This window comes from Serpula lacrymans, assembly GCF_000218685.1.
Source record: "Serpula lacrymans var. lacrymans S7.9 unplaced genomic scaffold SERLAscaffold_18, whole genome shotgun sequence".
Classification (NCBI taxonomy): Eukaryota; Fungi; Basidiomycota; class Agaricomycetes; order Boletales; family Serpulaceae; genus Serpula; species Serpula lacrymans.
In genome coordinates this window covers 689230-715908 of record NW_006763307.1, presented here as the reverse complement: position 1 = coordinate 715908, position 26679 = coordinate 689230, and the positions used below count along the sequence as shown (strand labels likewise).

The window sequence follows — 26679 nt, the reverse complement described above, 5'->3', positions numbered from 1 at the left end:
AACTTCATACCCGACAACGCGACTATCTTGAACATGGCCCATGATGGCCTTCTGCGACTATTGCGATCGTTACTTCTCTAATGCGCATGCCTTGAGCCAGCATCTCCGTTACTCTGACAATCACAATTTCCCCTGCTGGTCTTGTGGAGTGGAGTTTTCGACCCGCACAGGTCTCAAAGAGCACTACGTTCAAAGCCGTAACCATGCTTATTGCCAATACTGTGATGAGCACTTTGAAGACCGTGAGGACCTTATCGATCACAATCACGATAACCATAGCTATTGCCCGTCTTGCAACAAGGTATTCAAGAATGATTTTGGTCTGCATGAGCATAATCGTCAGGTCCATCATTATTGTGTATCGTGCAAAAGACTCTTTGTGTCTGCCAGCAATTTGCAGGCTGTATGTATGCACTTGTTCATAATCTAGCCCTCTATCTGACCATCTCGCCTCAGCATATGAATTCGTCCACCCATCGCCCCAGAGATGTGGTGTGCCCCTTTCGCGGTTGTGCACAAGCATTTGTTTCCAAGTCTGCTCTCGTACTCCACCTTGAGTCTGGAAAGTGTCAATCAGGGGTAGACCGTCGCACCGTCGATCGATACGTTCGTGAACAGGACAGAGGGAATGTCATCACCAACCCTGCCCGCCTCTTGACGGCAATACACGGCCACGAGAGCGGCTTGGAATGGAGCATTCTTCGAATGTTACTTGTGCCACACCGAATTCAGGTCGTTGGACGCCCTGAACCAACATCTGGCCAGCCCATTCCATCGAGAGAAGGTTTACAGGTGTCCGCTGACCAGCTGCCGTGTGCAGTTCGTGACTCTCAGCGCTTTATGTCAGCATGTCGAGAGCGAAAAGTGCGGTGTGGCGAGGTTCAAATCTGTTCAAAACACTATGGACAATATGTTCAGCAAGATGGGACGATTGACCATGAATTAAGCATGTGAAGGAGGGTCATCACGCATCGCGCTTTACACGAGGCCTTCAGTTCATTCCTTCAGGCTACTCTTTTACCTTACTATTTTCCACTGTTTAACGTGCACGTTTCATGATGTCTGTCAAACTTTCCATTCTGTCAAGATCAACGTTCCTTTTTCGATCTCGTCCCCTTCTTGTCCGCCTGCCTTCAGGATAGCATGTGGAATTGATGCCTGTGGCATTTGATCTCCAATTCAGTTGTTTTCGCTTTACCGGTCCATACTTTTGCTTATCACTGGCACTTGAGTTGACCGTAACTCTCCTTAACTTCAGGTTTTGTCTTATAATTCCCTCGGGCTACTTCTTTCTGCCTATGGCTACATAATGAATTTATACGTACCCTCTGATAGTAAACATACTCGCTTAGCGCGGACCCTAAATATGGCAGAATGCTTTCTTGTAGTGAAGAGTGAACCGAGCCAAGTTAAATACTTGGACCCCTTCGCCACTTGAACCGGTATCTGGACCATACGCTGTTACATGTTTGAGGTCAGCCGCGTTTTGATTCTTGCACTGCTACTGCTGTCCTTGTTATGTCAAACGGCCATTGCGAACACGGAGATTATCAATTTCATTGCTTCAGACGAGAATGGCGCTGAGCTTCCAGCATATAACTGGTAAAAGCACATCTTCTGCTTCCCGAGTCTCTTAATTACTAACTGCCTCATTTTTCTTACTAAAAGGCCATTATTGCATTACGCACAAAACGAGGGACAATGGAGTGTACAGCCCGCGCCTCTCAACACGCCTCTCAATGAAGTATGCGAGCCTGCATATTCTTCGCTAGGACAAGCGCCGTTCTCGTGTCCCCACGAGCTTTGGGTGACACTGCAGCTGGATGACGAAGGCTGGAGATATTATTCATATTTTACTCTCCGTTTATCATGGCCTGCGTCCGTACGTCTGTTTATTAATCCTCATTCAAGGCAATGTTATTAAATCACACCATTCTGTAACTTCATCAATGTTTCTTTCATTATTCCAGACCCCCGCGGATTTTTCCATCCAAATTTATTCCCCAGAATCTCTGTTGAGTCGCCAATCATACACAGAATCCAGCCGATCCTTGACAGATGATCATAACGATACTACATCCATCAGGTCTCCACACAAATCATCTGCTGGCTCCACCACCACTCGCCAGAAGTATGCTCGCATACGTCTCACTGATACCGGCGTCCTTAGCCCATCTACCTACTTGTCTCGATCTGGTGGTTTACCTCCACCAGTTGGCGATCCCATCTCATTCATCTTGATTCTCGAACCCCTTTACATGGGAGTCTTGCCGGCTTCAGTTTTACCAGTGCTACTCTTCCTGGTTCCTGTTTTAGTCGCGACAGCATTGGCAGTGCCGTTCAACAGCCGTTATCTCGAAAAACATGTCTCGCGAGCAAGGGTCGAAGTCGACGAGTACCGAAACACGAAGAATGAATAATTTTGACCATGCGGGGCATATCGGAGAAAAATCACGTCAGATACAATGCAGGTTGACCATCTTGTGATATTACGAAAGACTGGTACAGAAACAGCAATGCGTTATCTGTACAGTAAGGCGATCAGGCAGACGGTCATTGTTACTTTTTGGGACATGTGTGGTTATTCGAGATACCGCCCAGCTGATATAGCTAGACATCGAGACTAGCTTATCTCTCCTTGGCGTAATCTTTCTCGTTGCAGTCAGAAAAATACTTATTGCACTAACTAGTTCAAGACCGTGCTCTTTCAAAGGGTAGGTTTCGAACCACGCGTTTACAATCACACTCACACATGCTAGACGCACATAAATATACAATTAAAGGGAAAGACAACCAAAACAACGTAGCAGTGACCAATGTCACTTTTCGCTCACGTTCATGCAACGCTTTCTAATTCAACCAAGTGCACTGCAGCGAGCCAAGCCAGCACGATTTCTACCCGTGGGCCGTGAAGGGGTATATTGATGTTTAGCGGTTTCTTCTTGTTCGTCCCCGCTGCTCGCTCAGCCGCTGCCTTATCAGCTCTCTCTTTTTGCCTCGCTGCAACAGGTACCAGTAACATGCGCATACAGTCCAGATTCTCAACGAGATCCATGCGACTTCTGTTTGTGGGCGTATCGCAGCCCGGTGATTGTTGCGAGGAAGGACTAGAGTCGTGGCAAGTAGATGTAGAAGCACTAGGACGTGTGGAATCGCTATCACCTGAAGATGAGGACATGGCATCGATCGAGGGCGTGGGTGGCGAAGATGGCGGAGCCTCGATAGCCAGCCTGCCGGTCGCCTGAGCAAGGAGCGAATGAGGCTGTACGCCAACTTTCCATCCACTAGCAAGACGCTCGAGCATTTCAATGAACTCAGCTTGGGCCATGGATCGTGGGGGGAGGAAGACAGGATAGCCCTCCAGACCATCGACGAGCGCAGCCGTGCGTGCGAAATTAGGAAGCAGTGTGGGCAGATTCATGAGCATAAGCTGGCAGATCAAGATGCTAAAATGTGACTCTACAAGCAGAGGGTGGTACGTCGTGAACATAGCTGGTACAACCGAATCTACGGATGCTAGCCCAGCCGCTGCAGAGTGGGTGCCTGGGCGTACGGACTCCGTTAACAGGAATGCCATCTCAACTCTTTGTGCCAAGTCTGCAGGAGGGCCATCGCCGTTGGCTGCGGGGGGAGGTCCTTCCAGTGTATCAAAGTGGGCAAGGAATCGTTCATGGTCCCGCATGCTCTTTCGCACGAGTGCATAAATCTGCTCTCGGAAAGTTTCTTCCGCAAGAACGTGTCTGTACGCGCGAGCCTTTGCTCCATCACTACGCCCAAGAGGCCCGTCGGGGTTACCGATTTCGACACCTCCATAGCGCCCATTTTCAACGTAGCATAAGCGTAGCTCAGCCCCATCGAGGGCCGCTGGCGTTTTACCAATCCCCTCTAGTTGAAGTATTGTGGATTCGATAAGGAAGACAGCATGCTGTAGGAAAGCGGAGCCACGGAGGAAGAGGAGCTGTGGTTCGATAGGATCAGGTGCATCAGGTAAAACAGAGGGATGCAAAAGAAGTGGTTCTCCGTCAGGGCCTTCTATAGTGGTTGCTTCAGCTGAAGCACTAGTGCCGCTGGGTGGAGCCTGTCCATTTGATTTATTATGACCTTTTTTCTTCTTGTGGCTCTTGCCCCGAGACTCGCTTGAAGAAGTGACATTCCTATGAGCAAGCCTGGCTTTGCGTGCAGCACGAGATTCTTTGAGTGCATAAGTGAAATCCTTCGTAGCTTGCGTATATTCGTCGCGGAAACAATGGACTATCCCGCGAGTTCGGTACAATTCCAAACGCTGCGGTTGCGCTGCGATGAGTTCATCTAACAGCTGTGTGGTAGTCGATTCGGCCAGTTGTCTGCTAAGCCAGTTACAGATTGTGGACGTGCAACAAAATAAATACGGTACACGAACCTGGAAGGTATCTTTTCATGAAAGAAATGCACATAACGGGCATCCAAATCACCAGGGTCTATAAGGGCGATACCATTAATTCTTTCACTGTCAATAAATCATCCAACAGAAAGCCATCAACGAACCATGTTTGAGCACTCGCTCCGCGATATCGTCAAATACGCTGCCACCTTGCATTACCATGACGCTGCTCGCAATTTCATCCGCTTTATAAGCCAGTGCAAGCTTCTGCACGGCAAGCGCCCGTAATCGATGTACCCGCATAGCACTCATGGCAACGTTACGACCTCCAGCATTTTGCCCCGATCCATCGAGCCCCAAAGCCTGTGCAGCAGCCCATGCGCCACCACCTCCACCGCCAGCACGCATAGAACCGAGAGCAGCAGCAGAGAGCCCAGAGGTTGCACGAACGGAAAGCTCCGCTGCTTCGTCGATGAGTCTCCGGATAGCGGTGACACTGCGAAAGACACCCGGATCGATGGGAGGAGGAGTTGCCTTTCCTGGGGAAGGCAAGGGGAATGGTGCCGGTGCTGATACGGTAGAAGTGTAGGTGGCAGGAAGGGGTGTGAAGGTGCTACGCGGGGAGTCGGGCGGTGTATGATCTGCTAGAGAATGAAATCCACGATCACGGTCGCGCATGCGAGAGTTTTGGATAGTGTGAGAGTAAGAGTGAGAATGGTGAGTCGACGAAGGCGGGGGCGGGGGGAGAGCTGGCAACCTTGTTTCCGGTACAGAAAGGGTAGCTGGATCCAGGTTGAGGACAAGCAGGGACTCCAAAAGTTCTAGGGGGAGCTGGAGCCATGGACCCTACAGAAACACAATAATCATAATGGCAAAACATCAGCTACTATCTACAGGAGTAGAGAAAGGACCGAATAAACGTACATGGTAGGAGCTGATGTACCTCCAATGTTTGTTTCTGCTGATGCATAGCACCGAAGCACGGTCACGTTCGACATCTGCAGTAGGAGCACCTGAAGGAGACTCCTTTGCTTTAGGCTTCTTGCTCTTCTTCTTTTTCTTCTTCTTTTGCGTCTGTACGAGGGCGTTCTCGTTTGTAGGCGATAATTCGTCCGAGTTATTTGACGGCGGGGGTGTCGAAATTTGAGGATTGTCGTTATGTGTGCTTGCAAGTTTGTCAGGTTGGATTAGACCATCCTTGTCCTCCAAGTGTGCCCCGTCCAATGCAACCGACATTGTGAATGACCAATATGATGGTCACCTTATTTTCCGGACACGCAAGATATTTTCCAAGAGCTAGAGGCTGGTGATGGTTTAACTGACAACGACCTCGAGCTCTGAGCTTTTTTATTTTGGCTCCTACGAAAAGCTAAAAGACCATTTACGTATAATTGTTCTCACGGCCATCCATATTCCATCGTTGGACCAAAAACAGAGAGCAAGCTTTGTATCCAACTACCACCATTAATATTGTCATTGTCGCCATGTAACAGAGTCAATTTGTACTTTCCATTTAACGAGAACGGGGTATTCGACTTTCTTCAAGGCCACTGCGGGCTAATTTATAGTACAAATCTATATCTATTTCCTAGTGACCCTGGTTTTCCTAGTGGACTTTCTGGTGGGAGTGCGACTGGAGGTGGGCTTAGAAGTATGCCTATCGCCTTCAACACTGTCTTTGGAATATGGTGATTTTGTGCGAGTATTGGTGGCCGCGGTCTGCTTTGCCTGGTTCTCGCCCATGTTGCTGACCTCCAGATCGCCGCTGTCCACCTTTCTGCGACTGATCCTAGGCTCCGCAGACTCTTCGCGCTTGCGCTTGACATTCTTGCAGGCGGCAGTGGGTATCTCATTATCGTGCTTATCGTCATCAGCGTTGCCACGTTTGTCTTCTGTACCCTTCGACCTGTCAGCCGTGTCTTGGGCGCCAGTTTGTGCCTTTTCGTCTTTTTCCAAACTCTTGATTGGATCCTGCGAAGTATTGATTGAGAATTATTCATACAACAGATTTTCTCTTGTGATATCTCACATGACCCCAGTTCCTAAGACTGAGAATCAAGTCAGTGCCGTACTCACCGCAAGAGGATAGCTTATTACTGGCAATGTGACTTACCTGATGGTGCTCTTCGTCTTCTCCAGCTCCTCCTTCGTTTTGGTCTCCTTTAGGTGGTCCTCTTGCGCCAAATGACGGCTGTTGTACCTTGGCACTTCGGTTTAGTAAGAATGCCTGACAGGCGATGTACGCTGGGAAGAACACACCCCACCACCTTGCGCATGTGGTCCAAGTCTTTCTACGCGTAAGGTTTAGTCCCGACTGTCATCCAACTTGGGCGATTGGCCAGCTTTCTTACCTCCTCGTACTCGTCTGGATCCTTATCTGGGTTCTTTTTCAGGATCTCTACTATTTTATGGCCGCTCTCAAGGCCCACGCCGGTGCCAGCCTGATGGCTTTGATCCGACTCGAGCCAAGGTTCGAGCTCGTCGAGTGACATGTTGACTTGCTCGTTGAACTTGGCTATAGTTTCCTTCTCCGGCTTAACCATGTTGCTATATTTCCCCAATAATCCTGGCGGGAATGACTGTGGGTGCGATATAGCCGTGGGGCGAGAAAAGAACCTGAGATGATGATTGCAACGCCGCCATTGTTTTTATGCGCACCATCGGAGACGTCATTGCATTCCAGACCAGCATATCACATTTGTAGTTGAAAGCCTTGTGTGTAAAATTTAGGTGGTATGTTCTGCATTCGATGTGGTGATGCGACAGAGTGCTTTGTCTTATGTTTTTTCTGTTGTAGATAACCAGACACCCAAATTATCTACATGGTCCACCTGATCATATCGTTATCTAATGCATGTTATCTATGCGAGATGCCGTAAATACCAGATAAGCGCCCTCCAGGCATCATTCTCAAGCCTCCACTGCAGTATATAAGTAGCAGCCCCATTCTCGACTCGCCAGTGGCTTATCTGCCTCACCCGAAATCCGCGTTCCGTCTCTCCAATCATGGCCCCTACAGCCCTCCCCGCCCCTGCAACCACCATCCACGAGACTGTCAAGGCAAAGCCAACAAAGTTTAACCACCCTCTCGACCCTCTCACTCCCGATGAAGTCTGTACATCTTTATCAAACTTATAAGTCTCGTGTCTGATCTTCTCTGCCTGTAATAGATCAAGTCTGTTTCACTCGCCGTAAGACATTATACTGCCACCCAGACGCCCATCAAGGCTGTCCGCTTCATAACCTGCTCTCTCCTTCCGCCACCAAAGAAAGCCGTCCTCGCTGCTCTTGGCATATCTCTCACCCCAGGGGGAAAACCAGATCCACTTACTCCAATAATCAGAAAGGCGGAGGTAGACGTGAGTACCATTACCTGTGCTCTACGTCAAATTGGGTCTGATATCAAATCGTCATTGTCAAGTTCCTTGATGTCGTCGAAGGGTACGTTTGTTCCATTTTGATCTGTCTAATCATATGCCCAAGTTTTGAATTAGCGGGAGTTATAATACCATCTTATCCCTCAAGGACGGTGAATGGCATGTCGACCTCTTCGAGAAGCTCCCTGAAGGAACAGAGCCGCAGATCACTGTACAGGAGCTTGAAGCATGCGAGCGTATTGTGCGCAATGATCCTACTGTGCAAGCCGCTGCTAAAGAAGTTGGTATGTGTCTGATCACCTTCTCTTTAACTGTGGAAATGTTGAGATGATATACACCAGGTATCCTCCCTGAGCAAATTTTTGCGGATGGCTGGTCCATTGGCTATGACGACCGTTTCCCAAAGAACATCCGGCTTCAACAGGCACTTCTGTTTGCCCGTTTCTCCCAGCATGATAACCTCTATGCACATCCTCTTGTACGCATTATCTCCTCACATATTGATTTCTTATAAATATGTAATATCCATGTGCAGGATTTCGTTCCTGTTATCGACTCTATTGCAGAGAAAGTTGTCCATATCGATTTCCCTCCAAAGTATACCAGGTCCGCAGATGGCACTCCAGTATTATCCGTAGCCACTACTGCTGCGCCTCCCCTTTCCGATGTTTCTTTCACAGCATCGAATCGCGAACGTGTCCCACCTCCACGCACTGCTTTCGACTTCCTCCCAGATATCATGGCGCAGACGGATCCAGAATACAAACCACGAGATGACGTAAAGCCATTGCATGTCGTTCAGCCAGAGGGTGTCAGTTTCAAGATGGATGGCCACGTTCTGGAATGGCAGAAGTGGAAGATGCATATCGGTGAGCACTACTATCTCCGTTGTATTCTTACTATTAACGCATTGCCCCACGAACAGCCTTCACTCACCGCGAGGGAATCGCACTATCTACTATCACATACAATGACAATGGTGAGATCCGCCCTATCTTCTATCGCCTTTCGCTGGCAGAAATGGTGGTACCGTACGGGGCACCAGAATTCCCTCATCCCAGGAAATTTGCTTTTGATACGTGAGTTAGTTTTCATTTGTTCCCATTTTGACGTCTAACACCGCAAGTTCCGTTCATACAGCGGTGAGTACGGCATGGGCACAATGGCAAATGAACTTTCTCTAGGCTGTGACTGTCTCGGGCAAATTCACTATCTTGTATGTTATAGTTATTCATTTGACAGGTCCGATGGCCGATATACTGATGATGCATACGATCTGATCTACAGCCTGGTGCATACGTGACCCATGAAGGAAATGCGTTCGTGATCAAGAATGTAATTTGTATACACGAAGAAGATGCAGGCGTGCTTTGGAAACACACTGACTACCGTCCGGGAGGCCGTTCACAGACGGTCCGCAGTAGACGCCTCGTCGTCAGCATGGTGTGCACTCTCGCTAATTATGGTATGATAAAGATCTGTATCTCCATCGGTAGTCTTTCTGATTTCATTCACTCGTATAGAATACATCTGGAATTACTACTTCTATCAAGACGGTAATATCGAACTTGAAATTCGTCTTTCGGGCATCCTTCAGGTTTATGCCTCTTCTGATGGCGAACCAAGTCCACATGGCACTATCGTGGCACCCAACGTGAATGCACACTATCATCAACATATATTCTCTGTTCGCGTTGATCCTATGGTTGATGGGCTCTACAACTCTGTGGTAGAGTCGGACATCGTACCGCTTCCGAATGCACCGACAGGGTCTATCGCAAATATTGCAGGCAACGCGTTCATTTCACAGGATAAGGTCCTCACGTCTCAGGTCGAACATGGTGCACGCGACTTTGACTGGTCCCGTGAACGGAGATGGCGGATCGTGAACCCTGCCAGGAAACATTACGCATCAGGCAAAGAGGTCGGCTACGCCGTTATGATGAAGGGCGGGGCAACACCGCTTCTTGCATTGAGCGATTCGTGGATGGCACGCCGAGCCTCGTTCGCAGGAAAGGCCATGTGGGTAGTCAAAGACGTGGAAGGTAACAAAGGTGGCCGGATGTGGCCCAGTGGGAAATACGTGCCGCAGACCCGAGATGAGCCAGAGGATTCGGTTGGAAAATGGGTGAAGAACGGCGAGGGCACTATTGAGAACGAGGACATTGTTTTGTATCTTACTGTCGGTGCGTGTGCTCTTGCTCGATTGGAGTTAAATCATCGGGGACAAGTTTTGTTGGGCTGGCTGTTTGTGTTTTTGCTAACGTTATATGACCATTATAGGCACGACGCATATCCCTCGCCCTGAAGATTGGCCTGTGTAAGTCCACCTTCCAGTGTTGAAGCCCTTGTGTAGTCCATGGGATGGTCTTCCGAGTGAGCAAGTTGCATTACCCTGTTTGCTAATGTTTCTGCCCGAGATAGCATGCCCGTTGAGCACGTCAACCTTTTATTCAAACCTAATAACTTCTTTTCGAAGAACCCGAGTATGGACGTACCGGGAACGAAAGACCCTCACAGTGTCCCTGCATTCTCAAATAGCAATGGTGTTAATGGTACGAATGGACACCATGAGAGCAATGGAACCAATGGAGCCAACGGGACCAATGGACAACCGTGCTGCTCAAATTGATAAGGAGATTTATGACATGTCGTATGAAATCATGTATCTTGGACAGCGATGGAAAAGGGGGCGTATGTATTACCACAACATGTTGCTTCTATTATCTGGCATTGTATGTATCGCTAACTTACTATTGTCGTTATATATTGCCATCCTTTTATATATGCTTCTGTACGGAGAAGATTGAAGCGAGTACAGCATGGCTTCATGGTCACAAGTTCACTTATGGATGACAGCGTGTACGCATTTGAGACAATTCTAGTCCGTATCTACTGGAAGTTGACACTTCAGCATGGAGTTCGGGATGAAACGATAAACTTACCGACCGCCAAATGGCTTCGTAGTCGTTTTGGAGTCGGGCTCTTCTTCCTCGGATGCGAGTACACATAAGACGTGATAGTGCGATAACTTGAGAGGGAAAGGCCATTCTTAGAAACTAAGCCCTTGCATCGTTGGTCTCTTCGCATCATCCTCCAACTTCCATACCTGCCTCTTTTTCCCCTGGTGCGTTTGAAGTTCGCTCTCATCAGCAGCATCGGTTATATCTGCCGCCCGCATACTTGGACGAACTCCAAGTGATGCACAAACAGCTTTGTATCGCGAGCGAATCTGTGCCTGAAGTTTCGATATGTCCACCTCTGGAGTAGACGGAGTGGGCTGGGAAGAGGGGTTCACGCTAGGGAACTGAGATATGAGCTCTAGAAGATGTTTGATGTGATGGACAGCACGCCTAAGTATCAAGAGAAATATAACTTATTATGAGCTATACGTATTTGTGAAAAGAGGACTTACTCTTCGCTCCGACCTTGATTCGTGTATATCTTCAGCCAGGTATTCGCGAAACCTTCGTAAAACCCGAGCTCTTCCCAGATTTCAAAGCCTTTTTCCCGCCCAAGAGCACGTCCTTCTATCAACCCATGTATGCGACCATGCTCAAATCCATCAGCATGTCCTGAGTCAAAGAATCTGTAAGATCGCGCATTTAGATTTCGGATAATGGCAGATAAGATGGTAGAGTGCAGACGTCTGTTCAAGATGTACGAGAGATTCAAGGTCGAAATCGTCTGCCATTGATAAAAGCAAGTTTGGGAATGAGAGAGGTGGAATTGAAGTCCAAGCAAACGTCAGCCTGGCTGATGTGACTTGCTAGAATAATACACCCTTGCTATATAATCACATCCGAAAATGGATCTTACTGCCAGAAAATACAACATCCCTGATCTTGCCTTTGATAATGTTCATCCAACCTATGAACTACTTTGCCATAATACAGTGCATTTTATACATGTGATACGACATTATGTATACAACACTCATTGGAAAAGGGTACAAATATATCTATAAGCTTTATCGCATATCGCACATACATCATCTAATCACCACCTTTCTTTTTCTTGTCCTCGACAACATCCACGTTTGCAATTGGAACACCTTTCAGCACACCAGCACCATTCTCGATGAGCTCCAGCACTTCATCGGCTACATCGCCCTGCACGACGATCTCGTCCAGTCCCTGTGCGTTCTTCGTTACTGAAGCGCCAGTAGCAAACTTCTGCGCTAGGAACTTGGCAGCTTTCTTGAGATCAATACCTGTCCATGTTTTCCATTAGATTGAATCACAGAGGATGAATGTTTTGTTATAACAGACCGAAAGCTTCCAGTCCATGTATGGCGGTAACATGTTTCCGCTTGTTCCTTTCGATCCGCTTGATCGTCACTTGCGAGGCCTACATTATCCAGTTAATATTAGTCCCACAAATGCAAGTCACACATAAAAACCGACCATCTTCTTCTTGAGCAAAGCATCAGCCTTTGCTTCTGCTTTCGCCTCCTTTTTTGCGGTTTCCTTCTCCAGCTTAGCTTGCGCCTCGAGACTCAGCGTGCCGAGTTTATTTTGTAGGGCCTCTGTACGTGGATACGAGATCTTCTCATCAATGTGAAGTTATGGCGATCTGGTATGCACGTACCTTCAGAATAATATTTGTCGTAAAGGCTTGGATGAGCGTCATGTATCCACTCTTTACATCTCGTTATGCTGGATCCAAACTCGCAATATTCGGGTGGATATGTGCATACTATGATAGTAAACAAAAAGAAACGTTCAGATGGGACAGTGGGGAAGAGTTGGAGATGGGATACCCTGGCAATAAAGGACCTGCACTGGTTGCACTGGCTGTGGTTGTGGTTGCTCGGATGAAGACATGATTGTGGTTCATCAGAGCACGTGCGCAGTTGTCGCATCCCTGACACCAACTCCTAAATATAATATATACAGATATCGAATAAAACAATTCAAAAACATCTAGTTGCAAAACTACCACGATCCAATACACCTCATTTCTGTCCATGCATCAATGCCATGTAACATATTGTGCATTTCCTGCAGCTGGTACAAACGGTACTGCTAGTAAAACTGCCTATGTGTGTGTGCGTATATAATTAGTTTGAAATCTGCAAAGACGAGAAGGGTATCAGTTGCCAAGTGTAATAATCGAGGAGGTGAATGAGCGTGCAAGTAGACGAACGACAATCATCGAAGTAGGAAAATATGAGATACGCGATACGTGAGGGTCTGGTACACTCTGAGAGACAAGATCACATGGTCCAATGTATGTCCGTTATGCGTCTTGATCAAACCTATAAGGAACGCATTTTTAGTCTAGCTTCCTATCGAGTAAGGACGCCTACGCACCAGACTGAGTTCGAGAGTCCAGACTCTCCTTGCCCACAGCTTCACATTTTGCGCCGGTTCTCCTGTTTGCGTTACATCTACCTCCAAACCATCCCACCAGCATTTACGCTATAATAAGAAAACCAATTCAGCCTCAGTACCACACTTTTAGTGGACTAGATGACATACAGCAGGTTTTCTCCAGAAGAGTAACAATTTTTGAGCAGTTGCCATTTGATTGTAGTCGATCGTCACCGGCCGCTCGCCGTTCGGGCCTGCGGGGTGGTGAATAATACCCGTTTTGAGTAGCACCAAAGCTATCGAAGAAATGCAACACCGCGAAGGTTCGATAGCCCTGAATCCCCATTCATCGTCTCGATTGAACCCACTAAAAGCCATCTCATCATTAGCCCGCTTGATTCTACTATAACAATATTTCAGACAAACGCCCTTACCTCATGCACAACATGTCGATGAGATGTTGTTCAGCGATATTGTTTTCCTTATGGACATTGCGTTGAAGAGCCGTGAAGATATTACGCTTTTCCATGATGTTTTTACCGCACCGCCGCTTGATCTCGAGCAGCGCCTCGTTCGCGATACCATTCTCGTCCGTCCCAGCCTCTCCCTCCTTTGGAGGAATCGCAAAATACTCTAGCTCTTCCCTGAGCACGATAATAGCCTGTTTCGTGAGCAAAGGGTTCTGAGACGCAGAGGGCCCAAAGTCAGAGGGCGAGCCGTCGAGGAGGTGTTGCTGGGCTTGGAATAAACCAGGAGTAGCAGCCGTACCATAGAACGTATCCGACGCATTTCGGAAAAATGAGAGAACGTAGGCGAAGCAATCTGGATCAAACTAAGCGAAAACATGAATAATGATTCAGTTCAACCAATATTCGGTAGATATGCGCAGGGCTAACAGGAAAAGGAACGTACATCTACGCCATACACCTCCTCGTCCTCCTCGTTGTCTCCGCCATCGGAGAGAGCGACGCTCTGCCTGCTGAGGACGAGCCCGTTTGGAAAGAGACAGAGAAGGACAGACTCGGGGAGGTTCATGATAGTCTCTCTGTCCACGGAGAAGCGCCTACCGCGCAGGTCGAGCAAGAGTCTCGTCAGAAGCTGCGGCTGGAGATTTGTCTGCGCTGGGAACTGCGAGACCTGGGTTATTGGGGAAGACGACATCGTTGCAGCCGCCATTGTGTGCAAAGATGGAGGTGTGGAGGGAAAAAGCGAATCGTACTTGTTGTCTGCAGCCCAGAACCGTGTCTCGAGCCTCGAGGCAGTTCCCAAACGTCACTCGTGTTTGCACAGAACAAACAAATGTACATGGTCCATGGTCCATTGGTCCATCACATTTTACACTACACCTCCTTGCAAAAACTGGAGTAACTCTGGTGTGCATCAAGCATATTGATGTATTACATGTAACATTGTAATAGTTCTTGCGGTACTCGTAAAAAAGGAGCCATTCTGCCACTATCATAGATCGAGTAAAATGTTCATGTCTTGAACGGGAACGAGATAAGAAGGGAAGGCAAGGAAAAAGAAATATCGTCAGGTATCGTGTAGACAGTCCATTAGCACAACGCATCAAGCATCCGTGAATCTGTAGCAACCCAAGTATGACAAATATGGGGAGACGAATCAACTGCGCAGGCGAATAGGGTCCTCATGAACTTTATATGAAAATTACTACGACGGCCACAGGGGAAAAATAGAGAGAGTCCATGTAGAAAGAAACGAGTGCCAAAAGATGATTAAAAAAACCCAGCAAATGTTTAATATGCTCCGCTGTAGCCTCCTCCAGGTTGAGGCGGTGCAGCACCAGGCGGGAGATTATATACAGCAGACGACCGTGAATATCGGTTTTGAGGCGTCTGCGATGTCGGCCGTCTTGACGTAGGCCTCGCCACCCTCCGCACGCCCTCAGGACCAGGGACAGGCCCGTTATCAGCCAGACTGACACCGCGCCCAGGTTTACCAGGAACAGGCGGCGGCGGCGTGAACTCCTCAGGCTCTGTCGTATAACCCCCTGCCTCCTCGAATGCGGCAGCGACATGAGGCTCAGAAGATCGGAAGGGATTCTGCGTCTCAGCTACGTACTGGCTTGACACCGTCGGATTGCGCAAGACCCCACCACTTCGTGCGACCTGGGTCTCGAATTGTGGAATTCGCGGAGTTGGAGACTCGGTGTATGAATCGATGTAGTTGTCTTGTGGGCTGGGGATCAGCCGTGCGTGTGAGCCTGATCCAGGTTCTGAGATATACGGAGCATCCTCGCTAGATCGCGAGAGACCAACGGAAGAGGCGGATGCTGCAGATGTTATAACCTTATTGACAGAGAGAGGCGCAGGCAACGTCAGCAGCGTATTGCTATCGTGTCGGATACGAGGAACGGGAGGGGTTGCACTATGGCTCGCAGACTCTGTCGTTGATGAGTCGACATTCGCCGAGGGTGGGTGGTTAGTATCAGAATTCGAAGCCATAGAGTATCGATTGCTACAACCATTTCATCAGTTTCACAACCTATAAAACAAAAACAAAGAAAAAGGACACACATTCTCTCAAACACTGTCGAATCCCTACTCTGCACTCCACTCTTCCACCTCCTCTCCCTCTCAAACTCTGCCCATTTCTTCATCACAATATGCGTAGAATCAAACTCTCCCTCTTTATCTCCATGGTCTCCACCCTTATCGCCAGCCACCATCCTCGTCTGACCCCACGAAAAGTCGTCAAAGTGCCAGAAGGAATATGCAGGGAGAAGACCGTTCCAGATAGGTAACGAGACGAGGTAGATGATCATCCATCCCAGATACACAACCTTGCGCGAAGTGACAACGATCAAAACACCAGGCAACCCAAGCACAATCGCCAACAGCGTCAACGGGATAGTCGTGTTCGTCCCTCCAGGAATAATCGAGATGATGATCAAATAGAGCGTGAAACTAATCGCAGCAGGCAACACCAGCGTTCCCGCCAGTTCCATACCCACGACGAACTGCATCGAGAAACAGAAAGTCCCACAAAGATCCCTCACGAGCAATAGCTCAGCAAGGTTATGCACAGTCGAGTTGATCCATCTTCTTCGCTGAGACAGGAGAATACGGAATGTATCAGGCACGATCGTCTTGCACACGGCTTGCGGACAGAACATGTTCTTGCGCTTCGGGAACGTCTTGAGCAATAGTGTCGTTAGGTACCGATCCTCACCCAAAAGTAGCAGGTTCTTCTTGTGAAGTGTGTCGACAACGTTTTCCGAGTAATGTTCTACGATATCAGGGTTCGCGAGCACGGGCACCCAATACCCCGAGTCACCTTTAGGCGCCTTGATACGGTACATACTGAAGCATCCTGGCAAACAAGTGACACCACCAAACATGGCCTCGAAGCCCTTGACCATGTGATGGGAGATATAGTACTCGAAAACTGTCAACCCAATCAGCATTCGCCACTATCAAAGATACCATACGAAAAAAGGAAACAAACCTTGCATCATAGTCACAAAATTATCCGTCTTATTCGCAATCTTTGTCTCACCACACAACCCCATAATCTCCACATCCATCACCATGCACGATGCCATCCTCGTCAGTGAATCCGGAAACACCTTCGTATCCGCATCCACACACAACACAAGCTCGTACCGATCCGGACTCACACCCGTCACCCTCCATATCGAGTTGAAAAACTCGTACTCAAACGTCGTCATTCGCTCGTCGAACATCACTTTTTGAAGGAATCCCATCAACACGATTTGACTGTCTCGTTTGCCACGATTTCCAGGCTTGGCGTCACCAACTTCGAGTGGGTTCCCACATTTGGCGACGACAACCATCGGTATGCGTTGTTGCTTTGAGTGCTCGACAGTGTTGTCATCGTAGTCGTAGAAACCAGCATACACCTTTGCCATATTATGCCTCTTGTGTCCGTCAGCTATCGCCACATATGAATGCGGCTCCACCTCGTTCGGCTGGATCAAAAACTCCTTCATCATCGACAAGCAAATTTCCGGAGTGGTCATATCATTCCCAGCGCCCTTCACCATTCCATCCGCAATCACCAAAATCAGCTTATGGCTATTCGGATAATCAGTAGTCGCAAGCGAATCCAACGTCGTCCTCAGACCCTCCACACTCTCGGAATAAGCAGTCACGAGACAGATTGTATGCGCCAGAGGGAAATTGAACGGCTCATAGTCAGGAGGCGGTTGAGGAATGACGTTGTGCAGGGGGAACGGACATGGCGTCTCCACATACGTCGCACGCGGAGAAGCTGCGCCAGACCCAGACATCGTTCCAGAACCATTTTCTCCAAACGACATCGTGCTTTTCGACTGCCTATACCCAATTCCAGGTGATTCGGGCGGTGCCCCCTTTCCTGCCTTCCCTAGCGACGAATACGTTGTGCTCCTCTTATACGGCGCATCGATCATCCCATACGTCGTCGTCGGTCGTGGACTCGCGCCTTTAAGCAGATTCTCCTGAGGTGTAAACCGAGAATGGCTAGGCAAAAATGTCTTCTTGCTCGCCTTTCCAAATCTCAGCCCGTTCTTGCCGACATTCGGGCGGTATTCGCTAGGCGCCGGACGGTAAATATCATTCGACCAATCCTCAATTTCCTGCGATCGCTGCATACGCTGCTCATACGTCTCCCGTGGGAAATTTCCCAGCTTCCAGGAGTAGAACCAGGCGAAGTAGACAGCCATGACGAACCTGATGGCGACGACACCAATGATGAAGGTGAGCGAGAGATAGAGGACGACCTCTGAAGCGACACAACCAATGCTCTGCGTATCAATGAACCCGACGAGGATAGTGTCTTCAAGGCACCGGGCAAGTTGTTGCTGATTCGAGCGCATAAAGAACATTGACAGGTCTTTGCCATTATACGTCCCGTCCGCATTTTTCATGTCATCGAACAGAGATGGATAGTTTACTTGCGCTGGACTCAGCCATTGCAACAAGTCAAGGTCGAGAACCGAGCTAGCACAAACCCATCATCAGTCAAATCATGAGAACGCAACATTCCCTCCAAGACAAACTCACGATTCAAAAACAGCCAAATTCCTCCCCGAGCCCGCGACATCTCCCCAGTTGTAGTACACTTGTCCCAGCGGGTTCATCTGCTGGAGCCCCTGACGCGCCTGAGACGATACATGACAATTCGTATTCGATGTATACGCCGTCAAGTTCGTTGCAGTACTGGTCGGATCATAAACATTGCACGGGAAATACCAATCAAGATCATTCCCGCTTCCCGTAATACTCGAGCCGTTCGCTTTGGTGATGATCCCTAAACAGTTCTCGTTCGTGATCTGGAACAAAAAGCTGGCATCGTTCCCGCCCAGATTCCATCCTGGCGTTAAGAGCGGATTGGTCTGCCCGTTGAACGAGCCAACGGCTGGGTGCTTAAAGTTGGAAAAGTCGTAATCGTACCCGTGAATGACGACAGATGCGTTTTCAATCTGACCCGCATGGAAGCGATTAGGAGGGGTTCCGCAAACGGTCTCGGTGAAGCCAAAGGTGATGAAACCGACACCAGCCATGAGCGTCAAGATGATACTCATTAGACCCATCTTCTCGCGCCAAGCCCGTTGTTGTTCTGGTGTCTTGATGCCTAATCAGATGTGGGTTCAATCAGTATCAAAATGACGGTATATTGATGGCGGGGAGAACTAAAACGTACCACATGCGCTGAGTAGGAACGGCGGGATCCAGCATGTGAGCACGAAGCAGTAAATGAACCAGGGAGTCTTTGGGCCAGGGCCGATATTGTCCAAACAAGTGCGCTTCTTATCGGTGACGGTGGGAGGAGGCGGTGCAGCCTGGGGACGTTTACGGCGCAAGGTAGTACCACGTTTGAATAAAGCGAGACCGGATTCATGTACGTCTTCCTCCCTTGCAAGGAGGGACTTGCCGCGACGAAGCTTCTCGCGTTGCTGGGGGAGATTTCCGGTGGCTGTTGTTGACGGCAAGTGCGACAAAAAGAAGATCAGTCAAGAAAAGAGAGTGGGCGCTGAAAAGGGCAGCGGGAGAAGGACGTACTAGAGGGCATGACGCCCACCCTGCCGCCGCCGGTACCCTCCAACTGAGCGGCATGGGTACGATAATGCCATTGACGATGACCAGGCTCGATCTTTTCTCTGTCTGGCCTAACCAAGCTCTTCTTCCTGTCAACTCTGTCGCCATCTGTTGCATAATCGCCAAAGTCGCCGCCCTCTGGATCTGAAGGGGAAAGCTTGTTTTGGTATGCGGAGGGCATATTGCGCTGGCGCGATTGATGATCGATAGTGGCTTGACGCTTTCCGCGCTCTGTGTGCTGGAAGGAGATGCCGCGGGAGTTGACGGGATTGTTGGCGTCTTGGCCAGGGGAATGAGATGGGAATGGAGGACGAGAGGGATAGGGTGAATTTGGGGTGGGGGTGGGAGAGACGGGAGAGGTGTACTGTGCATGGACATTTGCGTAGTTGTAGTTGTGGGGAGGAGGGGGAGGAGGAGTGGAGTTATATGCGTGGGCGTTGGTATTTTGGCGGGGCTGGGGAGGAGGAGAAGTTGGATACGGATATGAATTGTTGTAGGTGTAGTCTGGATACAACGGTGGCTGCTGGGCCTGTTGGGGTCGACCAGCACGCGGGGGACGTCGTTGGTCGCGATTGTCCATTGTAGTCGTCCGTTGGGATCAAGGCAGTATCGGGTGTGACTACAAGCTGCCTTCGCCCTCTGGTGCTATGCTTTTTTGTGGGCAGTGATGGTACAAAAAAACAGGATAATAAAGGTGCGATGGCAAGAGAAAGGAGTGGAGGTTGCCAGCGAAAGTTTAGGCGACAGAGGGGATGGCAGAGATGAAGGGAGCGAGGGAAAGAAAGAGAAAGAGAAAGAGGATGTCACCGTAACGCTCGTCACCGCGCGAATTCGCAACGAGGTCGGTCAGAATTCGGACCTACACGCTCACTCAATAATAATTACCAGTCTTCGCATCCGTGGCCTTACAACGTACTATTCCAATATCCAAATTCCTCAGGCTTGTCTTTTCAAATCCATCACAATGGATAAAGCTCTTTCCGACGGGTGTTAGACGCTCCGTCATTTTCTTTACTGAGCAACGATTCAGCCCTTCAAACCGCAGCCCATCGCCGTCCCGCGCTACGTTTTATTTCCGTCTCAACCTCTCCCACTCACATCCTCAAATCCCCGTCTACCTCACACGCGAGGTCAACGTGGATTGTCATCATCCTTCGTGCTTTCGCCTCCACATCACCATCCAGGAACAACCTGCTCGGCCATGACAAGGCATAGCAAACAGGAACGGGGTCATCTTATAAGTAGCACGGATGAGGGCATTGCATTCAGATGTAATAGATATCATGGGCCGGATATGCCCGGAAATCGTCATTCGTTGGACTGGCACGTTCTTGACCTTTATCTATTGGAGCTCATTGACTTCTCCTACACCAACAACGTTGCAATGAGCAATACCCAGAAAAAGAGGCCCTCGCCTCATACCTCATACTCTACATCATAGACCACACCAACCCCATGCTGCAAAAGCATTGCGCGAGGCGCCTAAAACTTGTTTGATTATGGTTCCTGTGGCGTTCCAGCTGTCTGTTTACCGATTGTCATCCACTCGAGCGCTATGGTATGCAGTTGCCTGAACGTGCCAGGACAGCTGGTGAGAAGATTTCGGACAGCCCTTGTGGTATGTCGATGGAACTCCTTCTCATCGGAATCGGGATATTCTATCTACCCAGTGGCCGCAGGGTACGGGCCTACTGCTGTGTATCATACTTCTGCACCTTCCTGCATCGCTTCTGAACCATTATCTTTTACCTTAGAGAATGAGTTTGGACAACTTGCGGATTGATCAACCTGGACTTTGAAGACCTAAGGTCCTACCAGTATGCATCGGATTGATATTCAATAATTTCTCTTTCTCCGTCCTCACCTTTTTGTATAACATACTGCTTATTTCCAATATGGACATCATGAACCTCGGCTCATACCTTCCGAGTCCAGTATCTACCCGTGTCTTGCATTTCTCACACTTCTCACACTTGAATCAAAATCTGTTCCCCAGACTCGCACAACAGATTACCCGTGAAGGACATCACGCCATCATCCTCTCGGGTTTCGAATCCTTCGTCGATAAAGAACCGCATATAAGAACCACAGTTGTAGGCTTCCAAACGCCACCCCAAGGACCAACAAGTCTAAGATCGCATACATTGCGCATATAGTCCCGTTGTCGAAATCCAACGTTGTTTTTGACTTGGAGAAGAGACATGTCATGTTTGATGTTTTGTCTCTATATGAATCACCATGCAACTAAATACCGTGATATACCATTGCCTGACTGTGTCAAGACTCCGCGGGGCGATTGCGAAGGACCCAGCGGGCTGGTACGTCGATCGCGCTTTTCCCATCGGAATGGGGATCCTTAGGAATCCCAGTGGTGGGGGTGCCGAGTGAGTTATCTTACTTCTACACCTTCCTGCATCGCTTTTAGAACTCAGGCTTCTTGCCTTGAGAAGATGGGCTGACGAGGGCTATGCATGACCAACCACAGAGAGAATGATCATCAAGTGCAGTATTTTAGGCCCTGATATCATGTTTCGTGAATGGGCTACGCGTTGGGCTCTTTTTCAAGCGCTCAAGTGCTTGTTTTCTCCTTTCGGTTATTTGTATTCTAATATCCCAGCGCGAGAACACAGGTGTGAACTTCTTATGACTTTGACTCGGGTGTAACCTGAGATGTTATGCTATTCACTTTCGCAGCAACATGATTTGGCATCCTGATCCCAATACCTGCAGCAGCGGCCAGAATTTCACGCCAAGAGCAGCATATACATCTTGACGAGCTGGCTATACTGGATGCACTAGTACCTGTGATAACATGTTTGCACTAGCGTCTGACTCGGAACACGCAACTGACAAAGGAAAGAAGAAAGACACACGACTTTGAATACTGTCTGATATTCACATTATTTCTGTAAACAATATCTATCTCGTAGGCAGGTGTGAGGACCAGCGTGCACGCTAATGCAGAATACGACAGCATAAATAAGTGGTGGGTTCATAATCATAGAATGCAAACGGGTTGATCATGCAGACTTCTGAAGGAGGTTCTTCAGGCATCTGCAACAACATTTTGATACATGTATTGAGGCCTTCGGATATTAGTGGATCAGACTTTGAGACTCTAGGGCTTCCGTTCGACAAAGGTCAAACAGAACACGAGATGAGAGGATGCTATGCATTGTGGACTGTAACCTGTGGATTTCATGTCAGAAAATATGGTGGTGGATACTGCAAGGACGCACGTCACAATTGCAGAGGTGTATGGAACCTGGTGTAATTTAAATGAGTCCTATTACACCACCAGCAAACGTAAAATAGGACTCACAGGAGCGAGGACAGTCACAATTAGGTCGATCAGTGTGACCACTGCAAATTCGACCATCAGTAGCAGCAAGGAAAGGTTTGGTGCAACCTCACAGATGATACAACCAATGTACATGATGGCGTTGCGATAAATGTTCACGGTCATGGGGCTGCATACAATCAAACATAACATTACTGCCAACGGATACTCAGCAATGAAACACATTCATAGAATGAGGAGGGAAAACTCACCAAGTTCATACAGTATCAACACACCGTATACTATTGCGTATTGTCTGCTGGTAATAAACAAACAACCATCCGAATTTACTTCATATCTACCATCAGATTCAACCGAAAATCATTTAGAGAAGGGACGACATACTGTATCCGGTTGGAGCGTATTTTTCAAGTTCATTCGGGAGAATAAAAGCCACCAGGCCTAAGAACTAGAACTCAGTATGAGTATGAACTCTTCAATGCACAGGCATGATATCATACCACTGCAAATCCAAGAAGCCATGCAAGCATATTCTTGTTGCCTTTCCAGAATATATAAGTACGCTGAATTAGTAAAACTGGTGCATGAGTTAGAATATGGGCATAAACGATTAATTTGGCGCGAATGACCTTCTGCAGCAACAGTTCCCAAGATGGTGATGCCTTTTCTGTATGTCAGTAACAAAGTGTTGCTTTGGAGGATTGCCTACCTACCAAACAAAGCCCGGTTGAGGGAGTTACACTGCCAAAGGTCACTCAACTTGTTAAAGACTAATAAAGATGATTCCACTGACATTTCCCGTATGGGTTACCGTAGCAACTGTCCAAACACACTGTAAGATGTAGAGCATTTAAATAAACCAAAAGAAGCTTACAGTATATGTCCAATGCCGCAATTGCGAATGGTAGATACCGTGCAACACCAAATGTGATTCGTAAAGTATTCCATCGAGTTCCCCAAATGCAGCGCATCTATTTCAAATTTATGGTCAGCGATATACCATTCAGTTCGATTCCACAGAACTCAACAATTACCTCAGTCTCCAGTGTGATACAATAATCATATACCTATTAATGCTGTATCAAAACACCAGCGGTAGTCGACATACTACACCTCTCACCAAAATTGCAAACCCAGCGACTATGGTTACAGCGAACCAAGATGAGCAGCTTCAAGTTGATTAAAAGACTCAAACAATACACAGACCATTGAAATACTGAACATAGAAGTTAATTTACACCAGGCGTTATTGAATCCGCGGCACTCACGCTGGAGACCTGTAAGCCCCAAAGGAACGATATCGATGAAGAAGTAGCTGACATGTTATTCGCCTGCCAGGCCAGATGAGCGAAGTTTGTTAGAAGTCCTAACCGCCAGCCTACTGCTCACCTTTATACGAAGCCTAACAGGATTTCAGCACCTTCACTGCCACAATCATACACTATTCATGTTGAGATGCTAACCTGGATGCCGGTGCTGATCATGATTGTCTCAAGAAGTACTAGTACAACAAGGCTGTTGTGATGAGAGGCCACCGTGAAGAATAATGCATGTAAGAGCCTACGTAGGATTGATAATTTCATGAATCCTGCAAGACCACACCGACCCCAACAACCTGAAAATCTGCAATCATTGGTCCGAGAACGCAACTTATATGAACTCAAATTGGTTGACTGACTTTATAGATATCATCCATGTTCCTAATAATAGCGAGTTTCAGCCGTGCTCACGGGACTGACTAGAATCATAAGATCATGATGCTCTTCCACATGCATGGTTGGTCTCGGTATGAAGTATTACCATTGTGAGATGATCGAGGGTATCGCTGTGCAAACCCTGGTGGTGGTGCACTGCAACTGCTACTCACATCAACAAAACAAATCGAGCGTGGAATCCCTTTGCTTTGTCTTGGATAACCGTGTTTGTACCCTACCACATATAGATACCGAACATTGTCAGATATTATGAACCTGGCCAATCATGCTTGGCGTTATCCTGTCGTCAATGCACCATCGTTCACCGCATTATCGTTTCTTTACCGAGTCTTGCAGCAATTTCTTGTCAATATCTACCAATGTCAGACCAATCAAATATTGTTGCTCAATGTCATGCACCTCCATCAGTCATATACCTCATCCTCCGAAATGTGCTACAATGCAACTGATTAAGTTATGCACTTTGACAAAATGCTGAACAAATATATTATTATAAAAAAGTATGAAGTTATATAGCTATATAAAATTACACATACTAACAAAATGCTGAGTAAATATAACATTAATACTACATGGAAAAATTCAATACCTTGTCATAATTTTCTGAAAATTTAAACAAGTCCAGTATTTCTGAGGTACCAAAAGTTACCATTTTGCCAATATATGGAGCAAAATGTAAGTGTACCAAATTTGGCAATATCAAAATTGTGTGCCTTATAATATATATAATGTAACAATAATGAGTTTGTTACTCTGGCGCACATCTCAGACAGACTATAGAGATAAAGATGAGGGAGTGGTTACCCTTTAGGTTTCAACAAGTTAGTTGGAAGGATACAACAGGAGGACTCGCTGAGGAGTCTCCTTGATCTATTGGTCTATATATACTACTACAGGTTTGTTTGTACATGTGTACTGTACAGTTGATAGAGGCAGTGGCTGATGATGTCATGGGACTAGCCCGTGTGACCAGCTCCACTGCGTGAGAGACTTGTACCTAAAATAAGAAGAAAGGCAGCGCAGCGCAAGAAAGAGGAGTTTGAACAAAAGCGAAAGTGCCGCATGGCACAATGTGAGAAAACTACAGTAAAACATTAAAGAGGAGAATGAAAATTAAAGGTCCAAAAATGTGTTATCGTAACATATAATAGGCATCAGGCTGATAGTCACATTTATAAGGCTTAATAAGGCTAGATTGAGTATGAGGTTTTTCACCAGCAGTATCAGTCTGGCAAAGTAGATATGGAATTATAAGGCTACCAGTAATATTTGGTGCCGAAAAATGACATTTGGTTGTGACCTGTTAATTTGTCACAGCCTACTATATTATTTGCTATATTTATGAGTAACTCTTTGTATTTATGTATTTATCAATGTTTGTAAATTTTATTACTCCAAAATTCAACTTAATTGATAATGGCATGATTATGTAAGTAATTTATGAGCTAATTTTGCTTATTTGACATTTTGCACAAGCAAGGTTTGAACTTGAGATTACATGGTTGGAATCTTAACTGCTGCAGGTAATCTAACTTTCAAGCCATTAGACTGCGTGCCCATGTAATGGTTTTATTTGATGATTAGCTTTGATTATACAAAAACTTGCAAATTTTACTGTCCTCAACTCTGTTGTGCAGCCACCTACACTGTGATTAGTCATGTTTAAGCGCTCCAGAAAAAACACTAAAATTGTGTTGATTATAAGGCCTTATAATCCATGATAAAAATAGAGCAGAACGATGAAAAATGATAAAGTGATATATGTGATTATTTTAATGATACCCAAATCATAATAATTATGACAAGTGTATATTACCTGACAATGACTATTGACTTCCTATCAGGCTGACAACTCCTAATCTGACTCGGATTTTCCATTATATCACCGTGTATGATCTGATACAGGTGGACAAGTTTGGGAACACATTACAAACTCCGTCTGGTCATATCATTTCCTCACCAATTTCCTGATGCACCCAAACTTACTCACCTTCCTTTCTAGGTGCTTTGTACCAGCTTGACTCAAGACTTGACATATTTATTCCAAACAGTTTTGTGGAGTATAATATAAATGGATTTATTTGCCAATAATTATGAATAAAACAACACCTGATTGTCAGGCAATGAATACAAAGCTATATAACAACAATCAATGTCTGGCCAAGTCCTTGATGAGAGGTGGTAGATCAGAGTATGAGAGCTGAAGAGTATTGGTATAAGTGCAAATCCAAACTAATATTGAACTAAAGAACAATACATGGAATATCTACCCCTTATATACTGAATAGTAGCGGTCAGGCCAGAAAGATAGGAAAATACAAGAGTGGCCTGACTGAACAGTTAACCAATAGAAAAAAAGGGAAAGTGGCCTGATCTATCGTATTTACCAATTGTGTGAGAGAGAGTCTTGGTAAGAGATGTATGATTGGCTATATCAGTAAGCCCATGAGAAGGCACTGAGTCATAGCCTATATCACTGATTAATATCTCTCCAAAGTATTCCTGGTCATAGCACTGGATCATCACTATGCCATCTGAGATTTTTTGAA

At 47.1% G+C, this 26679-nt stretch overlaps 11 protein-coding genes across 11 annotated transcripts; 4 read left to right on the top strand and 7 right to left on the bottom strand.

Annotated features, from left to right (window-relative positions):
* Positions 1 to 40: 40 nt before the first annotated feature.
* SERLADRAFT_374846 (uncharacterized protein) lies at positions 41 to 946 on the top strand (the record flags this gene model as incomplete). Its single annotated transcript, XM_007324301.1, has 3 exons — positions 41 to 403; positions 457 to 610; positions 681 to 946. The coding sequence occupies 3 exons, from the start codon at positions 41 to 43 to the stop codon at positions 944 to 946; spliced, it is 783 nt and encodes a 260-aa protein (XP_007324363.1).
* Positions 947 to 1626: 680 nt separating this feature from the next.
* Positions 1627 to 2542, top strand: SERLADRAFT_480384 (uncharacterized protein; the record flags this gene model as incomplete). The annotated part of the gene is made up of 4 exons (XM_007324300.1): positions 1627 to 1882; positions 1971 to 2014; positions 2087 to 2196; positions 2317 to 2542. Coding segments are annotated over 4 exons (514 nt in total), but the record flags the coding sequence as incomplete, so codon positions are not given.
* Positions 2543 to 2751: 209 nt separating this feature from the next.
* On the bottom strand, positions 2752 to 5663 carry SERLADRAFT_454035 (uncharacterized protein; the record flags this gene model as incomplete). Its single annotated transcript, XM_007324299.1, has 4 exons — positions 2752 to 4343; positions 4400 to 4457; positions 4525 to 5206; positions 5285 to 5663. 4 exons carry the CDS (start codon positions 5594 to 5596, stop codon positions 2837 to 2839), a joined length of 2559 nt encoding a protein of 852 aa, XP_007324361.1.
* Positions 5664 to 5811: 148 nt separating this feature from the next.
* SERLADRAFT_403443 (uncharacterized protein) lies at positions 5812 to 6983 on the bottom strand (the record flags this gene model as incomplete). The annotated part of the gene is made up of 5 exons (XM_007324298.1): positions 5812 to 6331; positions 6390 to 6408; positions 6474 to 6560; positions 6620 to 6651; positions 6712 to 6983. The coding sequence occupies 5 exons, from the start codon at positions 6901 to 6903 to the stop codon at positions 5942 to 5944; spliced, it is 720 nt and encodes a 239-aa protein (XP_007324360.1).
* A 383-nt stretch (positions 6984 to 7366) lies between these two features.
* On the top strand, positions 7367 to 10604 carry SERLADRAFT_418714 (uncharacterized protein; the record flags this gene model as incomplete). Its single annotated transcript, XM_007324297.1, has 12 exons — positions 7367 to 7471; positions 7531 to 7719; positions 7782 to 7801; positions 7855 to 8021; positions 8079 to 8215; positions 8273 to 8606; positions 8663 to 8816; positions 8878 to 8953; positions 9025 to 9202; positions 9261 to 9923; positions 10021 to 10057; positions 10162 to 10604. The coding sequence occupies 12 exons, from the start codon at positions 7367 to 7369 to the stop codon at positions 10367 to 10369; spliced, it is 2268 nt and encodes a 755-aa protein (XP_007324359.1).
* Positions 10605 to 10789: 185 nt separating this feature from the next.
* SERLADRAFT_374841 (uncharacterized protein) lies at positions 10790 to 11431 on the bottom strand (the record flags this gene model as incomplete). The annotated part of the gene is made up of 3 exons (XM_007324296.1): positions 10790 to 11090; positions 11153 to 11326; positions 11385 to 11431. The coding sequence occupies 3 exons, from the start codon at positions 11429 to 11431 to the stop codon at positions 10790 to 10792; spliced, it is 522 nt and encodes a 173-aa protein (XP_007324358.1).
* A 184-nt stretch (positions 11432 to 11615) lies between these two features.
* SERLADRAFT_480368 (uncharacterized protein) lies at positions 11616 to 12590 on the bottom strand (the record flags this gene model as incomplete). Its single annotated transcript, XM_007324295.1, has 5 exons — positions 11616 to 11950; positions 12009 to 12087; positions 12144 to 12265; positions 12328 to 12435; positions 12500 to 12590. 5 exons carry the CDS (start codon positions 12561 to 12563, stop codon positions 11733 to 11735), a joined length of 591 nt encoding a protein of 196 aa, XP_007324357.1.
* Positions 12591 to 12605: 15 nt separating this feature from the next.
* Positions 12606 to 14295, bottom strand: SERLADRAFT_480366 (uncharacterized protein; the record flags this gene model as incomplete). Its single annotated transcript, XM_007324294.1, has 5 exons — positions 12606 to 12997; positions 13053 to 13160; positions 13221 to 13419; positions 13487 to 13884; positions 13965 to 14295. 5 exons carry the CDS (start codon positions 14226 to 14228, stop codon positions 12992 to 12994), a joined length of 975 nt encoding a protein of 324 aa, XP_007324356.1.
* A 113-nt stretch (positions 14296 to 14408) lies between these two features.
* Positions 14409 to 19460, bottom strand: SERLADRAFT_358771 (glycosyltransferase family 2 protein; the record flags this gene model as incomplete). The annotated part of the gene is made up of 6 exons (XM_007324293.1): positions 14409 to 15530; positions 15590 to 16460; positions 16521 to 18016; positions 18080 to 18650; positions 18720 to 18992; positions 19079 to 19460. The coding sequence occupies 6 exons, from the start codon at positions 19293 to 19295 to the stop codon at positions 14810 to 14812; spliced, it is 4149 nt and encodes a 1382-aa protein (XP_007324355.1).
* A 509-nt stretch (positions 19461 to 19969) lies between these two features.
* Positions 19970 to 20728, top strand: SERLADRAFT_480363 (uncharacterized protein; the record flags this gene model as incomplete). Its single annotated transcript, XM_007324292.1, has 1 exon — positions 19970 to 20728. One exon carries the CDS (start codon positions 20316 to 20318, stop codon positions 20553 to 20555), a length of 240 nt encoding a protein of 79 aa, XP_007324354.1.
* A 1317-nt stretch (positions 20729 to 22045) lies between these two features.
* SERLADRAFT_480361 (uncharacterized protein) lies at positions 22046 to 24288 on the bottom strand (the record flags this gene model as incomplete). The annotated part of the gene is made up of 17 exons (XM_007324291.1): positions 22046 to 22303; positions 22354 to 22379; positions 22437 to 22609; positions 22667 to 22744; positions 22800 to 22863; positions 22916 to 22992; positions 23045 to 23077; positions 23129 to 23156; positions 23209 to 23234; positions 23290 to 23386; positions 23450 to 23482; positions 23536 to 23555; positions 23622 to 23631; positions 23684 to 23746; positions 23805 to 23930; positions 23980 to 24038; positions 24094 to 24288. The coding sequence occupies 14 exons, from the start codon at positions 23735 to 23737 to the stop codon at positions 22210 to 22212; spliced, it is 813 nt and encodes a 270-aa protein (XP_007324353.1).
* Positions 24289 to 26679: the final 2391 nt, after the last annotated feature.